At 45.2% G+C, this 20,317-nt stretch overlaps 1 protein-coding gene across 3 annotated transcripts in view; it reads left to right on the forward strand.

Annotated features, from left to right (window-relative positions):
• Positions 1–20,317, forward strand: part of RORA (RAR related orphan receptor A) — an 808,637-nt gene that overhangs the window by 763,419 nt on the left and 24,901 nt on the right. For all 3 annotated transcript variants that reach the window (XM_058665752.1, XM_058665754.1, XM_058665753.1), the window contains one exon: positions 1,793–1,878. In XM_058665752.1, coding sequence (XP_058521735.1) covers positions 1,793–1,878 — 86 coding nt within the window. The remainder of the gene's footprint in view (positions 1–1,792; positions 1,879–20,317) is intronic.

Below are 20,317 nucleotides of genomic sequence, written 5' to 3' on the forward strand. Positions count from 1 at the left end.
TGAATTCTGTTTAAGAGCCTTTCCCAGCACCTTGTGTTGCCTGTTGCTCCGTTTCTAAACATCAAAGTGGGGGAGGCGGCTTCTCATGCCAGACCAGGTAATGAGCATGGGGAAAATGAGGCAAGAACTCTCCACCACCGTCACCTTTTGGAAATTCTCTAGCCCCACTAGCGTTCAGGAGTTTCTGAAAAACATTGAGCCCAACTCTGTTTGCAGTTAGGCCCCAAATCTTTGCCTTCCGATGAAGCAATGCTATTTTTCATTATTTCCTAGGGAATTTTTCTTAAAGCTGTCAGGCTGAGCAGTAACACTGAGGAGGCAGAGCTGCAAATGACAGCCTTTTTTCAATGCCAGCTCAAGCGTATGAAGTCGCATAACTCAGACTACACCAGACATTGTTGGGGTATTAAAAAGCCTCCAGGTATGGGAAATACACCGGATGTGAGGTTGCAAACAATTTCTAAATCTGGAAATGCAAAAAAAACCCTCAGTGTTTCAACAAGAAAAATGATAGGAAAAAGACCCTCCTTCTAAAAAAGCTGGTACTCCCAGAAAAGTCACCAAAGTACTTGAACCCACCAAAATGAGTTGGCACTACACAGGTTTGACTATGGAGTTAAATCCAGTAGTTTGCGTGTGTTCTTGGATAAGGGATACAACATTGCATGAAACCCCAAATCAGTGCAAATTGTCCTGGCATACAGATTACATTGGAACAAAGTATGGGCGGGGGCATGGCTTTCTGTAAGGTACGAGGAGCTATATGAAAATGAACAGCTGCCATTGTGTGTGTTGTGTACGAAGTAGATTATCTGACATGATATGTAGTAGTGAAGACTATGGAAAATCATAAATTTGGTGCAATGGAATATTGAACGTTGCCTTCCTTATCACATCTCGGTTTTAATCGTCTTCATTTAACATCACATTGATTTGCATAAATGATCTGGGTACCTTGGCCTGTTTAGTGTGTATATCCTGACTTTGGCTTGAACTCTACTTGAGATGCAATGTTTTGCTTAGAAATGTGCTTTGTGGTGTTTGAGAATGCTGGTGTCACATGGTAATGACTTGGTTAGTCTTCCAGCCAGATTTCAGTAATCAGGTGGCAACAGACACTTGCATGCCGAGCCAGAAAATTTGTTTCCAAAATCCAAGAGCTCAGGAACAACATATCCCATTTGTCAGATCATAACTAAATACAGAAAGGATATTAATGTTAGAGTTGAAAGATCTGGATCATTCACAAATGGATTAAATTTTTAACACATGGCAACAATATTAATTTTTAAGAAAAAGATGAGAAATTGTTAAGCTCATCTGTAACTTATTAATGTTTTCAGTTGAATCCTTTCCTAAGGAGACCTTTTTGGAGTCTTTTCCTCTCCACCAGTTGAGCTACAGTGCTCAGGCAAGACAGATCTATGACCTTTTAGAAATAATGATGGGAAATGAGATCGGAGGAAACATCTTAGGATCTGCTTTGCTCTGAGGCCTAAACTGCGAACTCTCCAGTTCTGGAAGGCTTTGAAATGCTGATTCCAGTCTTCCTGTGGGTTCTGAAACACCTTCTCAAATGACCCATTTTAATAACCCGAAAGCCATTATATAACGAGCAGCCATAATTTAGTCCAGGGCTCAAGGGGGACCCTCACAGTTCAGCAATGAATAGTTAATGCAGTATAATGTTTAGCAGGTTATTAGTTTCCACTATACAAATGCTGATCAGGGAACAGTTTTATAAGGTGTTTAAAAGAAAATGTAATTAACTGGTTGCGTGCTTCTGTTGCAGCTCAAATTGAAATTATTCCATGCAAGATCTGTGGAGACAAGTCATCAGGAATCCATTACGGTGTCATTACATGTGAAGGCTGCAAGGTAAGCCTTTTTAATTATTGTTGTTGTTTCTATTCATGTTAGGATGTATCTTGGATTGCTATTTTTTTGCTTTTATGCTGTCTCAAAATTCAGCTCCTTAGAATTATGAGTGATGAGAAATGACAGGAGAAATATTATAATTAAGGAAGGCTATATACATTTTCGTTCCTTCCTTCAGAATAACAGGAGTCTGAGAAGAAGGCAAATGAGCTTTGCTCACCTGTGTTCCTTCTAGTCTCAGAACTGGTTGAATGGATGAGCTTTAAAATACGACTCTTGACTTCAGTGGTGCTCCCTATCTAAGCCGTTATTTTTGAGGAGATAACTTCCGTAGGTTTAACTAGAAGGAGATTGAGTCTTGCTGCTGGTGCCCAGATGTTAAGCCATCTGGCCCACTTATGGGAGGGCTGAAAGGAAAAACTGAGTTCCAGTCCTGGCACCACCACCTAGCTCTATCATTCTGATGTCTAAGTCTTGTAGTGATTCAGTCTCCTTTGCTGTAAGGGGAGCATAGCACCTGTTCTTCCACCCTTTTAGGAACGATTCCAAGAATGGCCTGGGGAAAGAGTAAATAAAAGTCCTGAAGCATGAAAAAAAAATGCCCTTGACATATTACTATGTCAATAGTCACTATTTCTATTATCAATGACCTTGATCTTACAGCAATGTGTATAGCCCAGACATCACGGGAGAATGGAAATAGAGATGTTTCTCCTAATAATTCAAGACCCCCTCTCCTAAGCCCCCATGATCTCTGTTATTCAAATTTCAATTGATTAAGATTTAAATCCTCCTGCTTGTATTGGAAAGGCCCAGAGACAGCTTATGGGATAAAAGCAGTGCAAAATAAATAGGAGAGGAGCTATTTAAATAGGCAGGAGGCCTCTGAGACAGCTGAGTGCTGCAGCCAGGCCTGAATAAGCCTTAAGGCTTTTGGAGACTGAAGCAGAAAAAAAAGGGGGATTCCATGGGTTGGGTTAGCTTTCCTGCAGTGAAACTGGAAAATACTATGTCATAAAGTACAACATTACCTACAGACACAAATAATTACTGAAAGACTTTGGGGAAATCATTTATTTAATTCTTCATTTTATCATTCATCATTGTAACATTTGCTCGTTTGTACATATGCAAATCCTGCCTGTTGATCTCAGTGAAGCTTGAGATTTCCTACATCCCACCACAGTTAAGTTGAGAGAGAGAGAGAGACTACTTGCTTTTTAGGCTACTTTAAAGGGGCTTCTGACCTTACTCATCTCAATGGTGACCCTTAAAGCCAAGAACAAAATAAGTGAGGCTTTTTTATTTCCTTGATCAGCCCTCTTTACAGTCAATGAACTCATTAAATAAAACAAAGTGAAATAAACTGCCTGGCCATGCCACGCCAGGATGGCAGAGGGATCCGCCCACTGCAGCTGTCACTCCATTGACTTCTGCCAGTTGGTTTGTGTGACAGGGCTGCCTAGCTGCCGTCCTTCCCCTGGTACAAGTGTCTTTTTCCATGAACGTCCTTACAGAGAGTGAAGGGCTTGCCCCCTGGCAGTTCCCAGCAGACATGAGTTCTGTGCACTGAGCATCACGTATGTGTTATCTTCAATGCATTTTGAACAGCAGTTTGCTCCTTTCTTCCCAAGGTGCTCCTCCCCCCGCTGGGTCACGTGTGTGGACTGGTATACCTGGAGTACGAGTCAGGGAGAGAGCTGGATGGGGTGATGGCCACTTTCGCTGTGTATCTCAGCAATGGGAAGACCACGGAACAGGATATTCTGTAGAAACAAAAACAATCTCAGGGCTATTGTGTTTGCAGAACAAAATGTGCTTTTTTTTTCACTGCCCCAAAATTAAAAGTACCAACAAAAAGGGCAACTATGAGTCCACAGTTGTCATTTTTGAAGATATCTTCCTAGACCCTGCCGTACACAAACTCAAGGTCAAAATGAGTTTCAGTGATCTGCCATTGTCTTCCTCTGCTCTTAATTCTATACAGGGAACCCCACTAAACACAATTAAAAAGTTATTTCCTTAACAGATTGGGTGAGAGTGTGCCCACGTGGGACTTGTACAGTGTGCTGGGTTTATTCTTGAAGCATAGAATGTTTTATATAATGTCTTTTTTGGGGACATTTATAATCCTAGTTATGGGGAAGAGACTTCTGCCATTGTTGTTAATTATGTATCTTCAAAGTAGGTAAAGGTGGTTATATCATGACCAATTGTCAAGCATTTATCTCTGTGATAGTATATTTAAAAATGGAGAAAATGTCTAAATAGATCCAACATGTATCTCAAGCTTGAGAAGCTCTTTGTGTTTTCCACTATCCAGCTCATCTTCATCTCACGCCCTGTGCCACCGCAGGACAGCTTATGCATGCTTGTGCCATGGGCTGGCTGGAGAACTTGGGTACCTCAACTACTCTGTGTCTCACCTTGCCCATCTGTAAAAGAGGCTGGTAATTGGGTTTTGGGGTTTTTTTTTTTTGAATATTTGTTTATTTATTGGAAAGTCATATATACAGAGAAGAGGAAAGACAGAGTAAGATCTTCTGTCTGATGATTTACTCCCCAAGTGGCCACAATGGCCAGAGCTGAGCCCATCCAAAGCCAGGAGCCTCCTCTGGGTCTCTCACACAGGTGCAGGGTCCCAAGGCTTTGGGCCGTCCTTAACTGCTTCCCCAGGTCACAAGCAGGGAGCTGGATAGGAAGCGGGCCGCCGGGATTAGAACCGGTGCCCACATGGGATCCCAGCACATGCAAGGCGAGGACTTTAGTCACTAGGCTACTGTGCTGGCCCAATAATTATTACTTTGTGTAGGATTGTCCTGTGCATCCAGGTAAAGCTTTGAGAAGAGTTTTGGGTAAGGAATAAGCAAGCGGTGAGTGTAGGCTGTTCTGCTCATGGTGAGCCAAGTCTCAGTGCCTTGGTAATGCACCGGATGAGGGCACCCCAAAACGTTGGTATGAAGAGGGTAAGTTTAGCAGGTGTAAGAACAATTTTGAAAAGTCATGCATATGAGAAGTGTTCCCTAAAATCCCCAGCAGTCCAAGCATTAGCCTCTAGCTACATCAGAGGGCTGCAGTGTCCTGCTATTGCAGACCCTGGGGAAGCAGTGGTGAGGGCTTAGGTGACCGGATGCTTTCCACCCATGTGTAGGGAGGATCTGGAGCGAGGTCAGCCCAGCCTGGCACGGCTAGGCCAGGCCCGGCCTTGGCGGACTTTGAGAGTGCAAACAAATAGTTGGGAATTCTCTCTTTCTCTCTCTCAGTGTTTAAAGTTCATGGGAAATGTGAATTATGAAGTCAACTGTGCTCTTTTTTATTTTTTAACAATTATCTCTTATCTCCACTTTTCCATGAACTGTTCGAGGGACCCACATAGAGTCAGATGCTATTCCGAGGATATCCAGGGCTCCAGTCTTGATTTTTATGACAAATTAATTATGCAGAAGTCGCCACTTAAAATAATATGCGCCCTGCCCTGAAGCCAGGCACTCTGTAAATGCTGGAAGGGATGCAAAGACATGGTAGAACTAACCCTTCCATCAAGCAGTTCATAGTTAACTGGAAGAGAAGAAGGTTGCCTAGGAAAACTAAATAGTTTTGTTAGCGCTAAATGATAGAGGAAGCTGGTGGGGGTGAGGGAACAGTGGCTGAACACAGTTTCCGGGCCAGTGCAGAGGCAGTGAGAATGGCAGAGACAAACATCCAGAGACAGAAAAGTCTGGGCTCCGTTTAGGAGACTGGAGCCAAGTGTAGCAGAAGGGCGAAGCAGGCAGGGATGTCGCCCCTGTGTTGAACAGGAATGGTGATTGCTTTCCAAACAGTGACAGGATAGTGTCCCCATGATTGAGCCCTGCATCCTGCACTGCACGAGGATATTGTGTTACAATCTAGGTCTGCCTGCTCCTGGCCAGAGAGAACCCGGGAGAAGGCCTGAGATCACCCCCACCGGAGGCAGTTGTCAGGATTAGGGTGCCGTCTCCAAAGTTGAGGAAAATGTGAATTCTTTCGAGACAAGTAATCATTCTTTTGAGAAACTGTCCTTTTTGTCTTTCAACTTCGGTCCCTGGCTTCATCCTGAGGTACAATGGCTACCAGGTGTATGTGCTGATAACCACACGTGACCATCCATAGCCTTCAAGGCTCCATGGTTTTAACTGTTTTATAATAATGGTAATGACAGACTGTGCAGTCCTGTGACTACTGATTTGGTCTCTGTCTGTATTGAAGACTCTACTTTTGGTAAGTCTTAGAACACAGTTGCACTTACTCATCAATTAATGTGTTTCAGATCCTATTCCAGGCAAAGCTTTCTGTTCTACCTAGTAAAGAATTTACAGCAACTCACAGTAATAAATAATTAAACCTTCAAAAATATATTTATTTGAAAGAGAGGGATGGCTTCTATCTGCCGATTCCCCTCCAAGTGGCCTGAACTGGGCTGAAGCCGGGAGTTTGAGCCTGGTCTCCCATGTGGGTGGAGGGCCCCAAGCACAAGAGGCAGCTCTTGCTGCGTTCTCACGTGCTTTAGCAGAGAACTGGATCAGGACAGCATCCATGTCTCATGTAAGATGCTGGCACTGCAGGGAGCAGCTTAAGAAGCTACACCTCGGGCCCCGCGCCGTGGCCTAGCAGCTAAAAGTCCTCACCTTGAACGCCCCGGGATCCCATATGGCCGCCGGTTCTAATCCCGGCAGCTCCACTTCCCATCCAGCTCCCTGCTTGTGGCCTGGGAAAGCAGTTGAGGACGGCCCAAAGCTTTGGGACCCTGCACCCGTGTCGAGACCCGGAAGAGGTTCCTGGTTCCCGGCTTCGGATCAGCCGTTGCGGCTCACTTGGGGAGTGACACATCGGATGGAAGATCTTCCTCTCTGTCTCTCCTCCTCTCTGTATATCTGACTTTGTAATGAAAATAAATAACTCTTTAAAAAAAAAAAAAAAGAAGCTACACCTCAACACTGGCCCCAAGAAATTTATTTTTAACAACTAAAAAGGGACAAATATGGTAGCACATGAGATTAAGCCACTAATTGCAAAGCCAGTATCTTATCTCAGCACCAGTGTGCATTCTAGCTGCTCCAACGCCAGCTCCCTGCTATGGTCCCTGGGCTCCTGCCACTTACGTGGGGGACCCAGAGGGAGTGAACCAGCACATGGAAGATCTGTCACTCGCTCTGTCGTCCTTTCAGGTGAATAAGTAAATCATCCATGTATACAACGGATCCTTTTATTTTTCTTGAAATATTTTCTGGACTTTCTACACAGGTAGCTAAGTAGGAATTGCCATGAACATTCATTTTCAACCCACATTGTCTTTTAGGGGAGTCTAAGGTCCATCTTTCAATTGTGAAGTATCACCAGGCCCGAGCCAATGTTGTCTGTCCACTTTTCAATAGTGACACATTCGTGCTCCACATTTTCATGTCAGTACTTCCCAGGACTGAGCGGGCCACTGGAAATGAACATCAGACTTGGGGGAGGATAAGCTGTTACCGCGTATTCTGTGACATCAAAGCAACAGTTCTGGTATATATGGCTGATAGGCAGAATATCTGCATCCTCCAGCCCTGTGGTGAGGCAAGTAAGTGTCAAACCCCAATCTGCATCTAGATCATTCCGAGTTTCATTTTCTGTTTCTCCTTTGTATGAGTCTTTACCATTGCCCTTGGTCAGCTCCTAGCACACAGCAAGCGCAGGGTGTACCCTCACATGCTTGCTTAGGAACTATGGTGGCTGAGTGTGTTCGCTGGACTTGGTTCTGAATATAGGAAGGCACAGGCAGTAGCGGACAGCTAGATTTTACCTATTGTCTATTTGAAAAGACAGCTCTCCCATATACAGGTTCACTCCTCAAATGGCCTTTGCGGCCAGGGTTGGGCTAGGCTAAAGCCAGCAGCCCAAACCTCCAAGTTCATCTCCCAGTGTGGCTGCCAGGGTCTCAAAGACTTGAGCCCTCAGTGCTGCTCCCAGCATGTGAATTAACAGGACACTCAAATCGGAAAAGCGAAGCTGGAACGCGAACCCAGGTACTTCCATATGGAATGCCCATGCCCCAAGCACTGCCTTCAACTGCTGTGCTAAACACCTGTCCTCAGAGCACACATCTAAACTTAGCAGGCATGTTGCATGAGGCCAGCTCTAAGCAGATTATCTGCACATAGGATTCCAGGGGGAGAGATGTTATTACTGGATAGGAAAGTAGTTCTGGAGATCTGAATGTGCACAATGCAACGCTGCAGGGCGCACAAACTCAGGCGTCGTACGTGCTGGCTTTTCAGAGTGAGGCTGCCACCACCTCTTATTAGAACACGTTTCCTTCCTCGCTGCCTGTTTTTCCTAGCTCCCACCCAGTTGGATCACTTCCTGTGTCTCTCCCATTCCCTGATCTTCAGCTGTACACGCCCTCTCTTTACCCACCGGTACAATGGACAATTATCCTCTTTTCCCCCTTATCTCTGCCTGCCTGCTGGCATTTCTCCAGTGCTTTTGCTTTCTCGTCTGTGTTTCTGAGCATTCTCAATACAGAGTTCCAAAGTAGGCACAATTGAGAGGCCAGGGTACTCTCTAGTCTTCTCAGCCTCAGGAGCAGACTCAAAGCTGGGCACAAGCCCTTGTCCACAGCCCTCCAGAGTCCCGAGTTTGAGCTGTGCTAGGACATAACAATAGTTGGGACAGGTATCTGAGCATTTACAATAAATCATAGTTATGAATAAATCTCGCTCGTCAAAAGCAAATGTGTCGCCGTTCCAAAACGTCTGCCATTGGAATTCAGCGAGGCAGCTGTCAGCTGTTTTCTTGTAATTAAACAGCCAATGAGCAGCTAATTAAGACATATGTGTATACAGAAGTGGAAGTGGGTATGTTAATGAACTGTAGGAATCAATTCATTAAGTGAGAATTATCAAAAGACCAAACATCAGATCAGCCTCTTAGTCTGTGCCTCACTGAGGAGGAGCCCCCTGAGCCCAGAGGGACCCCCGGGATAAGCACCCGAGCCCCCTACCCCAAGCAGGACACCCCCCAGGTCAGCACCCAGCCAGCCCGCCCTCCGAGCCATGACCAACCATGACCATAACTGGCACTGCCCTATAGACATCGCACCTTTTTCCTGGGAGTGTTTCCCTGCCCTGGCGGTGTTTATGCCCCTTAAAATGCTACCTCCTTCGTCTGCGCTACTAGAGGAGTCCCTGACTACAGAGTGGAAAAGTTTCATGGTTATCTCTGTTGGGGAGCGAGAGAAGTCCTGTTTTCCCCACATGTTTGTTTAGGTGTGTAGTTGGCATTTTCCAGATACATACCCTCAGAAAAGTGACCATGTCTTTGGAATATGATGCACCTGGGATTCAGGAATCCAGTTCCTGGCTCCGGCCACTAACCTGCTGTGTGTGGACTTTGGATGCACAGCTTAGCCGCTGCCCTGTAATTCTCCCATTTGTCCAACAGACACAAACCTGCCTTTCAAATTGCGGGTTACTGCAAATGGCAAAATATTCTAGTATAGATTGAAGTACTCGACCTGTAACAGTCACCACGGTTTTTTAATCACTACCATTGTTTTCTTCTGTAGTGATACATTCAACAGCAAGTATCTGTTGACTTTTTTTTTTTAAGAACTGGGTTAGCTACTACAGATAAAGACCCAAGGGAGCCCAGTAACTAACACAGCAAGGTCCGGGCTGTTGACTGTGAGAGTATGCAAGGTAAGAGCGAAATCAGGGGAGCTCCAAGGAAAAGGAGTATCACCGTGAATGCTGAAGGCAAGCAGGGACTGCCTGGGCAGCGTCGGAGCCAGGGGCCCGAGACAACGGGGGCCCAGGTCTTGAGGCCTAGCCTGGGTGGAGCTTTGAGAAGTTACTGGGCAGGTGTTCAGCACCTGGCCAACAGTAGGGAACCACTGAGGGCTGACAGGGGCTGGAGGGGCAGTGACTTGACCAGTGCACTGGATTCTAGAAGGAACTCTCTAGTGATTGTGAAAGGAAAGGAGGACTAGCAAGTGGGAGGCTGTGCAGTGGCCATTGCAGGAAAAGACAGACTTGGAAGTACAAGGATACTGTGGAGAAGAAGCAGGGGGTGGATCTGAGAAATCAGAAAGGTGACCAAGAGCAGCTTCAGGAGGTGATAACTCGCAGGCAGGTGAGCAGCAGGCCATCTCTTTGCCTCAAGGACACAAGGTCTGCAATAGGAAGGGGGTCAGATTTATCCTGCTCTGGGCAGAAACACACAGCCAGTTGGGAGGACTCGGGCAGCTGGGAGAAGAGGTGATGTGGGCCCTAGAAGGCCAACCCATAAGTGTGGGTAAAAGCCTATCCAAAATGGGGTACAGCTGGAAACATGCTGGTGTGTTTGTAACAACGGGCTGCCCCGGAAAAAGAAAAATCAACATCTGGATGTGCATAGCTTTGGTGCCACAAGTAACCTTTAATCAATCTACACACAGTCCCGTATCTTTCCTGTCAGTTTAACTTAGACCCAGGACTCTCAGTACATCCTTTTCCGCTCTTTTCCTGTATCTGTCTCTGTGACTGCAGTTGACCAAAGCCTATATAGTTCCAATGTGACTGTGGATTGGCATTTTATTTGCATGAATGCAGAAGACAGTGAAGCAACAGATACCCGTTTTGAAACTTCACTTACTCGTCAGTGCTGACGCGAGCAAGGCCTCTGTTCTGGATCAGATAATGCTGCTTTTCCAACGCTGCAAGGGTTTTTCCCTCATTGTCTGTGTGCCACTCATACTGTTATGGCACTTCTCATCTGCGTTACCACTTAACGCTAGACAAGAAGCAAAACCATAAATCAAGCCCTGATTTTTATAGCATTTGCCAGTTTGTGTGGTGTGAAGCTTCAGCCACACAGTGCTTGTCAAGCCAGACCCAGTGCCCTGCAGCTGATACTGAATAGCAAAGAGGTGCAGCCCACACAGACTGCCTTTGCGCCATCTACATACTGTTGGGGTTTTTTGGCACTGATTCGGAGATTTCATAATCATTAGATTTAACAGCCAGCTTCACTGAAATCTTAACGTTCTACTGTATACCTTAGTTCATGCGTCTCCTACTCAACACCACTTACTTCCCTCCCAGTTCTGAGGAGCTCCACTCTTAGTGAGGCTTACAGCCATACTTTTTTTTTTTAAGTATATGGCAGCAGGTGTAAGGACTCAAATTGGTTCAATTATAAATTTGCATCCTGTATCAGAGTGCCAGCTTGAGTCCCCCCCACCCCCGGATGCTTTGCTTCTGGTCCAGCTCCATGCTCCTGTTCCAGGAAAGCAGGAGACGCTGTGTTAAATACTTGGGTTCCTGTCATATGTGTGGGAGACCAGGATGGAGTTCATGGCTCCTAAGCCAGTCTAGGCTGTTACAGTCATCTGGGGAGTGAACCGACAGCTAGATGATAGCTTTCTCTCTGCCTTTTAAATAAATACATCTTTTAAAAAAAATTCTTGGGCCCGGCGGCGTGGCCTAGCAGCTAAAGTCCTCGCCTTGAACGCCCCGGGATCCCATGTGGACGCCAGTTCTAATCCCGGCAGCTCCACTTCCCATCCAGCTCCCTGCCTGTGGTCACATAGGTATGGGGTCCCAAGGCTTTGCACCATCTTTTGCTGCTTTCCCAGGCCATAAGCAGGGAGCTGGATGGGAAGTGCAGCAGCTGGGATACAAACTAGTGCATATGGGATGCTGCAGCTGCAAGGGAAGGCTCACCCTAAGCCACGGCACCAGCCCCTAACACGTCTGGCTATTAGTAAGAAGGCAGACTCTAAAGGGAGTTTTGTTTAAATATTTACCACACATTAGTCCTTTCGATTTGCAAATAGACTACATCCCCAAAGTTTCTGCTTCGGTGGATTGAAAGAGTATTCTTGAAGTCTCCACGGGTGCCTCTGATGCACCATCACTTGAGATCTACCATCCTGCTCCCTTGCTGGCAATTCTCTATTTTGTTTGCAGCAACTGCATGTTAGCAGATGGCCACAAGGTGGTGGTAGTATGCCATAGTCACACTAAGCATCTACTGTGCAAAATTCATCATGGCAGCTCAAGCCCATCATATCTTGTGTAACATCCACTACAAAATGAACTTTAGTACCACACAAAGGAGTCATTCACTGGCTTACTTTTAAATAGCCAGCCCACTCACAGCCTCAGCGCTTTCTTGTTTAAACAGAACCTCACCCAAACCTCCATGGACTGGCTTGCACTGCCCCACGCTCTCCATTCGGATCCCGATTCCCAAGTTTTGATGCATATGTCCCAGCAGGAACCCCTCTGGGACTGCTGCCCAATCCCCCTGAATCCTGCTGTCACACTTCCAACTGCAGGGAGCTACCTACAGACTCTCACTTGTGAAGATTCTCGCTTTTATATGTTCTATGGTGTCTCAGAGTTGATTAGTTTAACCTTCCAAGCCCTTAAATCTGAGAAACCCTAAAGCATGCTGTTGTAAATGCCCGCTTTGGTCCTGCAGGCTTACCCTTGTCCTCCCGTCACAGCTCCCACCTCATCACCTGAATTGCCACCACTACAGTTTCGGGCTGACTGGGCTCTACAGGTAGGCACACACATCCGCGCCAAGAGGAAACGCGAGGAGCTGAGCAGCGTGCTGGCCGCCATGCGCAAGGCCGCCGCCAAGGACTGAGCCCGCACCCCGGAAATAAAACCATAGAACTCGCTCGTGGCACTCGTTATTCTCTCGCCGGCTGGGATGGGGCTCCACGGGGGGAACCTGACCCTGCGGGGTCAGCCAGGGCTGACGGACGGTCATGGAGGATCTCTTATTTTTTTTTTATTAAATAAAGCAAACATTTATTAAATTGTGATAAAAACATTCCATCAAATTACAAAACCTGAGTAAGAAAAACAAACAGCACATGCTTAACTGTAGTTGACATTCAAATAAAATTTGCATTCCCAAAATATTATACAGTAATTAGAAAATACCAGCCAAAGTAATATTAGGATACTTTTACGTGCGATCTCAACAAATTTGAACAGAAGCAAATTTTAACAAAGGTAAATTTTACAGTGAAACATAGCAGTAGATTAAGGATCTTAACATGTTTATTTTACTGCTATTTGACACTATGATACAAAAATAAGAGGATTTACTTGACATTTTTAATAAATATCTCATGGGCTGTTGAGTGCCTTACTGGTGAAAAGATTTAACTGGCTAATCTCATCAATCCATTTTGTACATTTAGTAAGCATCAACTCTGCCCTACATAACTCTTAATGCAATTCACAGCACACAAATGGTTATCATATTAAATACATAATCAACTCAGACTTCTCAACAATGAGGAAACCATCAAATGGACTGTTACCATACACTTTCCTCATAACTAAATAACACAAAAAAATCAAAATAATATTTGTCATCACTCTAAACTATTGCCAGCAACTGACGGAAACTGCCAACTCTTATTTTTTAATCTTTGTTTACAAACTCAGAGGGAGGCTTTTATTTTACTCTTTATTTGGTTACAAAGTCAGGAAGGAGATTCCATCAGATGGAAGGAGGAGAGAGATTCCATCAGATGGAAGGAGGAGAGAGATTCCATCAGATGGAAGGAGGAGAGAGATTCCATCAGATGGAGACTCCGATGGAGACTCCCCAGTCCTCGGCCGGTGCTGTGCACCAACCAGGAGCCAGGAGTTTCTCCAGGTCTCCCATGAGAGTGCAGGATCTCAAAGCATTGGGCCGTTCTCTGCTGCCTTCCTTCCCAGACCACAAGTAGAAAGAGCACACTGGGAAGTGGAGCAGCCGGGATTAGAACCGGCGCCCTTTGGGATTCCAGCACGGCCGAGGCGAGGCCTTTAGCCGCTAGGCCACGCCGCCGGCCCTTCAGTCATGGGGAATCTTAACCCCATGTAGCTCTGCCTGAGTAACCCCAACCACCTGGGCCCAGGGAGGCTGCTGCCCAGCCAAGGCACCTGCTCCCTGCCCTGAGGGGTCAGAGGACTGCGCCTAGAGACGGACCCCTGCAGGTCAGAGACCACCCCTGCAGCACTGCCAGGGACCAGCTCCCTATTTTGTGGACCTCAGGGGGTACAGTCCCCCCTCCACACCCCAGGGCTGCGGTGGGGCTGGCTTGTGCTCCTGGGATGAAAGGAAAGGCAGACACAGGAGAAACAGGTGTGCTTCACCCCCAGGTGGCCACACCGGCCTAGGCAGAGCTGATCAGGAGCCAGGAGCTTCCTCCAGGTCTCCCGCACGGGTCAGGGTCCTAAGGCTTTGGGCCGTCCTGCTTTGGGCCCAGCTGATTCCTGCTATGCAAAGGCGGGTGTTTTCTTACAAATCCTTAACCCCAAGACACACGGGAGAGCACAGACATTTTCCAAGTTGATGGCTCGGAAGCCAGGACCCCGGTTCCAGCCTCAGGGGCCAGTCCTCAAAGCTCAGGGTGGCCCTGCCTTGTAAATCGTGACAACTGTGAACCTTCCATGAGTGACTCATTCTGTTATATGAAGTGAGAGAAACTGAGGGAATCATGCGATGGCTTTTCCTAACCCATACTGTTGCGGGGTGCTAGTGAGATCACACCAGACATGGGTAAGGTTTATTAAGGAGTCTTTATTAATCAAGCTTGAAGACAACAGAGCACAATAGCAAATCTCAAGTCCATACAGCAATCCAACCAATCATAATCCAGTGAATCATAATCTGAAAAGAAACAAATGGTCATTATCCTTAAGTCCATCCATTAAGCTGAAAACCTATGTCCCAGCTTCCCCAACAATGTAAGTTATCCTAAGAGACATGCAACGAATAACCTGGACACACTCACAAAGAACCTGGACACACTTACAAAGCTGCAAACATTCACCTTTCTCTGGCTTTTCTGCCCACATTCTACTACTGCTTGGCTTCACCCCTCCTGGAATCCCTGATAGTAAATAAACTAGAAACAACATTATTATAACCATTGTCTCATCTAAGCAGAAAACAGGGACTATGCTCAGGGGATTACCTGTCCTGGGTTAGCCAAGAGTCGAGGTGCTAGCGTAATGGCAGCACCTGGCCAGAGAGTGAGAGCCCCTGCTGCATGGGCCTTTTAAAGAGGCTCATGAGGGGCGTGGTTACACGACAATGCAATACCGTCCCCTCTCAGTTGATAGGTGAGTCACAGGTGGGCAGGAGCGAATACCTAAGTGTTGTAGGCTAAAGAGTTGATTAGTGCTCGTTAGGATGGCAGGAACAGGAACTGGGCTGTAGCTAAAACACCTAGACTAATTGGACTTCTAATATCCTGGCTAATTTAGGAAGTGGGAGAAGTGGTTGAGGATGGAATCATCATTCCATTGTACCTTTAGGACAGAGGTTGGGGGACCCAGCCAAATTTCATTTGCCCACTGCCAATGGGTGCTGGCTATCACAGGCTGCACCTCATAACATTCCCCACTCCTTTTCTAACACCTGAGTCAAATCATTGACTCAGTCACGTGTTGTCCAGAACACTGGCACGGTCCTGGAGTTTAAATTCTTAATGCCTGTATCCTAGAATTCCCATTCATAAGCATCATGACAAAACCACAGAGTCTTATCTTGAAGGGTATACCAGTATGTTGAACAGTCCATCTTTCTTCCGGGTCAGATGTGGCCGCCTTTTGCTGGGAATGATGAATATAGGGGTTGATTTTAGCCACCTTCACGGCCATAAGAGTGTTCAGGACACTAGGTAAGATCCTTTCCAGCAAGGTTCCAGGGTTTGTGGGTGATTTCTTGTAACCCACACGATGTCTCTGGGTGGGGGTTCCATCAGTATCCACTGCTGGCTGAGGGAGTGACTTCCAAGCTCATGACTTTGAACTAGCTGCCTACGTTACATTCTTCCTTAGAGACTTCCCAAGCCCTTAATTCTAAGGGTTGCTGAGGGACGCAGAATCATATCTTCTGTAGCTGCTTCCTGCTGATTAGGGGTGTAGGCCCTGCCTTTCTGGGGTTTGGAAGTCTCTTCCTATCTCATCTAGTTCATGGATTCATCTCATGAGCAGTCACTACTGATGGCTAGGCCCCCACATGGTCTGCATTCTCACAAATAGTTGCTGGATTCTGAAATATACACAATTTCAATCAGTATGAGCAAAACTGGAAACATTTCAAGGCCAGCTAGTTATCCATGATTGTTTAGACAGAGTATCCAGATTTCAGTGTTTGCTAGAAAAGCTGACTCCTTTTTCCTAATTGTTGGAGTCTATGTAAAGCAGTGAACTTCAGCCTGAGCTTTCATAGTACACTTGACCTGTTTTTCTGTGCAATCCGTCAACCGTCTTATAAAGTCAGCATAAGATTCTCTGGCTATTAAAATACCAGTTTTGAAATACACATGCATATATGTAGGATTAAGTTTAAACAAGTTTGATCCGTTACACCATTTCTGGATTCATACATCCAAGAGGCCACACCTTACACTAGGAAGCTGAATTTTTGAGTGGTAAAATGAACTGAAGGAATTTTAAGTGAATCACATGGCTCCTATACTCTAAATTTTAGGATGCTTACCCTGTGGTGTCCAAGGACCATGGCGTTAGGAAGTTCTGCCACCATGTAATTCTAGCAACTCACAGGGGACACCAGAAAATGAAGATCAGATTCCAGACAGGCATTTTTCATGATCTTCTGAGCACTTTAAGCTGTTAGGGGCCATCTTTGCCTCTCCTCAGGGAATCCGAAGTGGTGCAGCCCCACTCCTAGAACTGCTCCCAGGTGACAACCAGACTAACACTAAAATTAATAAATTATAAACAATAAGGATGGCTACCACAATAACCAGAGGGAGGCAGAGTTTACCTTCAACCAAGCCTGGAACAGATGACAGAGCTCCGTTGGGCCTCTCAGGCTGTGAAATCACCATTGCACCAGTGAGGGGCACAAACCCATAAAGACTCTTCCCAATTTCTTCTGCACTCCTTAACTTTACGTCCATCTTTTTGCTGCATGGGGAAGGGAAGCCTGTAACCATGATTCTCTGAAATAAAAGCTATCTAAATTCTTTATATATTTGGCTGAGTTATTCTTTCCCTGATGGTCGGCAATTCTAACAGGTAATACTGCTGACCAGATATGCAGTACTGTGGATTTCCTTACTTCTCAAAGTTCTGGAACTTCCTATCTAGTCACCAGTCTTAAAGCTGTCAGAAATCTGTATTCAGGAATAAACATTTCAGAAAATACAAAACTGAATGTCAAGACACTTTCTTAAACTCAGCCCACATAGCATTCTGAAAGCACCCTGATGATTTTATAAAACTTGTCTCTCTAGCAAAATAACCATCATGACTGATAATAACAGGACTATTATATTTTCCAATCTTTAAGAACATTTGTGTCACAGAATAATATGGCATAACTTCATACCTTTGCAATACTTTGCACACAATCTAAACAGCCAAATTAGTCATTACCTTTACAGACAGTTTTCTGACTTTTATTATTCTCACTTTGAGAATTCCAGGGGCCCATCTGGATATCCCAAAGTCACAGGAACCAAATCATTCAAATATGCTAAGAGACCTTAAAAATATTCAGTCAGAATAAGATTCCCAGTCATCACAAAAGTATCTATCCATTTAGTCAGGTTACAGATTACACTTACAGTGTACAGATCAGATTTCCACGCTCATACCCCTGTACAATCAGAACAAGTCCCAAGCTTTTATTTTACCGTACACTCTGAAGGGGCACAATTGAAGATGGATATCCCAATAGCCTGGCACCTGGAGGAAGCTGGCAGAGGCCGAGCATGTGTGGAGGAGGGAAGCTGACAGAGTGCACCTAACCTGACTGACAGAACCCAAATGCTTATAGAAGTAGCTTCCAGGCACACATGCTCATGGGCCACGGACTAGGCCCACCTCTCAGATGCCAGTCATTGGATTAAGTCTTCACTCTTAATCCTTTTAAAGTTAACATAAACCTTTAGAGATTGAAATCTCTGCAAACTCTTTCCAGTTCATAATTCCATACTTTGCTTTCCAAACCCACGCCCTTCTCACAGGTCACATAGCATCAGTCCATACCCGAAGGGGATAACATCATAACTGAGCCCCCAACACTACTTTACAAGCCCAGCATCCGGGCCTCAACTGTGCCTTGTGCACACTCAAAGTATATACCCAAAAGCATCATTACACTTTCAATCTCAGCTCTTCCCAAGTAGAACTTGACTATTTAATGTTATTACTTTTCACATAGGATACATAGTTCCCATGACCTTTCTACAGAACCCATAAATTGTTTCCACACCCTTGTTTGAAACTCTCCTTTCTTTTGTATATCTCACCCAGTGTTTGTCAAATGATATCCAATCAGCCATTCTCTCACACATGTCCAATCAGTTGTACAAATGGCATCTAATTAGTGGTTCTCACACAAATGTTATAACAATGAGAACTTAAAGAGACAGAGAACAAAGATTACCTTAACAATTTAACAAACCTAGAAGTGGGGAAAAGAACAAACTTACTGGAGCTGGTTGGGAAGTCAACAGCCACCAATTAAACAGAACCTTGCCAATACAAAACTCCTGAATAATTACCTCAAAGCAAAGGAGTGAAGGGAGACATTTTTAACTTTTGCTTTTTCTAACAGATTTACTATTTTCAGATATTTACTACCACACCTACATATTAATATTCTAAAGAACCTTTTTACAAACAGATTTCAAATAACACTTTAACCAGTTCAGATATTAGCATATCAGTAAAACTTATTTCTCAAATTTTCTGGATTTTCCCAACTTTCTATTCCAGGGTAATAAACATTCTCCTGCAGAAAAAGTGTTTAAAAGTCCCAACATTTTTTAGAACTCCTTAACCACTAGTGAATCATATTCCATCTGCGAATATCTTTGATTTACAATTGAAACAATCCTTTTTTTTAAGATTTATTTATTTTTTATTGGAAAGGCAGATATACAGAGAGGAGGAGAGACAGAGAGGAAGATCTTCCATCCGATGATTCACTCCCCAAGTGAGCCGCAATGGACCGGTGCGCGCCGATCCGAAGCCGGGAACCAGGAACCTCTTCCGGGTCTCCCACGCGGGTGCAGGGTCCCAAATCTTTGGGCCATCCTCGACTGCTTTCCCAGGCCACAAGCAGGGAGCTGGATGGGAAGTGGAGCTGCCGAGATTAGAACTGGTGCCCATATGGGATCCCGGGGCATTCAAGGCGAGGACTTTAGCCGCTAGGCCATGCCGCCGGGCCCGAAACAATCCTTTTAAATAAAATATGCCAAATTTATTTTAAACAGATGCAAATAGTCTTTTACCTTTACCTAATTTATACTAACTGTACGAAGATGACCCAGGAACCATACATAATTCTGCTATAGAAAACTCCAAAACCTAGTTTGCAGCAATCAAAAGGTTTAACACTCTCCAATCATCAAACACAGACAGCCCACATGCTAAATATTTCAAGATTTTCCTAAAGCAACTTTAGCTGGAAAAAGAGCTACAAAATTGAGATTACAAGTTTATTCCACCTTCAGTTTCAAAGAGCTGCAAGGCTAGGTGCTGTTACTGCAAAACAAAATCTTTCCTTCCACAAAACACACATACACTTAACAAAAGGACAGACAAGACAGACATGTGGCCACACAATCCAGAAACCAGACGTTGAGAACTCCAAAAATTGGAACTCCCAAACCAGATGGCCTGTACAACGTCTTGTACGGTCCGGACTCAGAAGTTAAGCTGCGTTCAGCCTTTGTTACGAGTCCCATTATGAGTACTCCCAGAAACAGAATCAGATCAGAACAGAAGGTGAGCCCCACTTATGGGCAAGAACTCACCAGTGACCGGTCATACAGAAGTGACTCCTCCTAAGGGTCAGTGTGAATTCCGTGAGCCAAAAAGCCAGGATCAGGTGCTGGGGCCGTGTTAACCATCACGGTGGCCTCCCCAAAATACTGAGCCTGGTTCCAGAGGCTGCAGGATGGCCACTGCCCTCTGACCAGGATTCTCTTATCTCGCTGGGGCCTCCAAATGCTGCGGGGTGCTAGTGAGATCACACCAGACATGGGTAAGGTTTATTAAGGAGTCTTTATTAATCAAGCTTGAAGACAACAGAGCACAACAGCAAATCTCAAGTCCATACAGCAATCCAACCAATCATAATCCAGTGAATCATAATCTGAAAAGAAACAAATGGTCATTATCCTTAAGTCCATCCATTAAGCTGAAAACCTATGTCCCAGCTTCCCCAACAATATAAGTTATCCTAAGAGACATGCAACAAATAACCTGGACACACTTACAAAGCTGCAAACATTCACCTTTCTCTGGCTTTTCTGCCCACATTCTACTACTGCTTGGCTTCACCCCTCCTGGAATCCCTGATAGTAAATAAACTAGAAACAACATTATTATAACCATTGTCTCATCTAAGCAGAAAACAGGGACTATGCTCAGGGGATTACCTGTCCTGGGTTAGCCAA

This window comes from Ochotona princeps, chromosome 6 (genome assembly GCF_030435755.1).
Source record: "Ochotona princeps isolate mOchPri1 chromosome 6, mOchPri1.hap1, whole genome shotgun sequence".
NCBI classification, from domain to species: Eukaryota; Metazoa; Chordata; class Mammalia; order Lagomorpha; family Ochotonidae; genus Ochotona; species Ochotona princeps.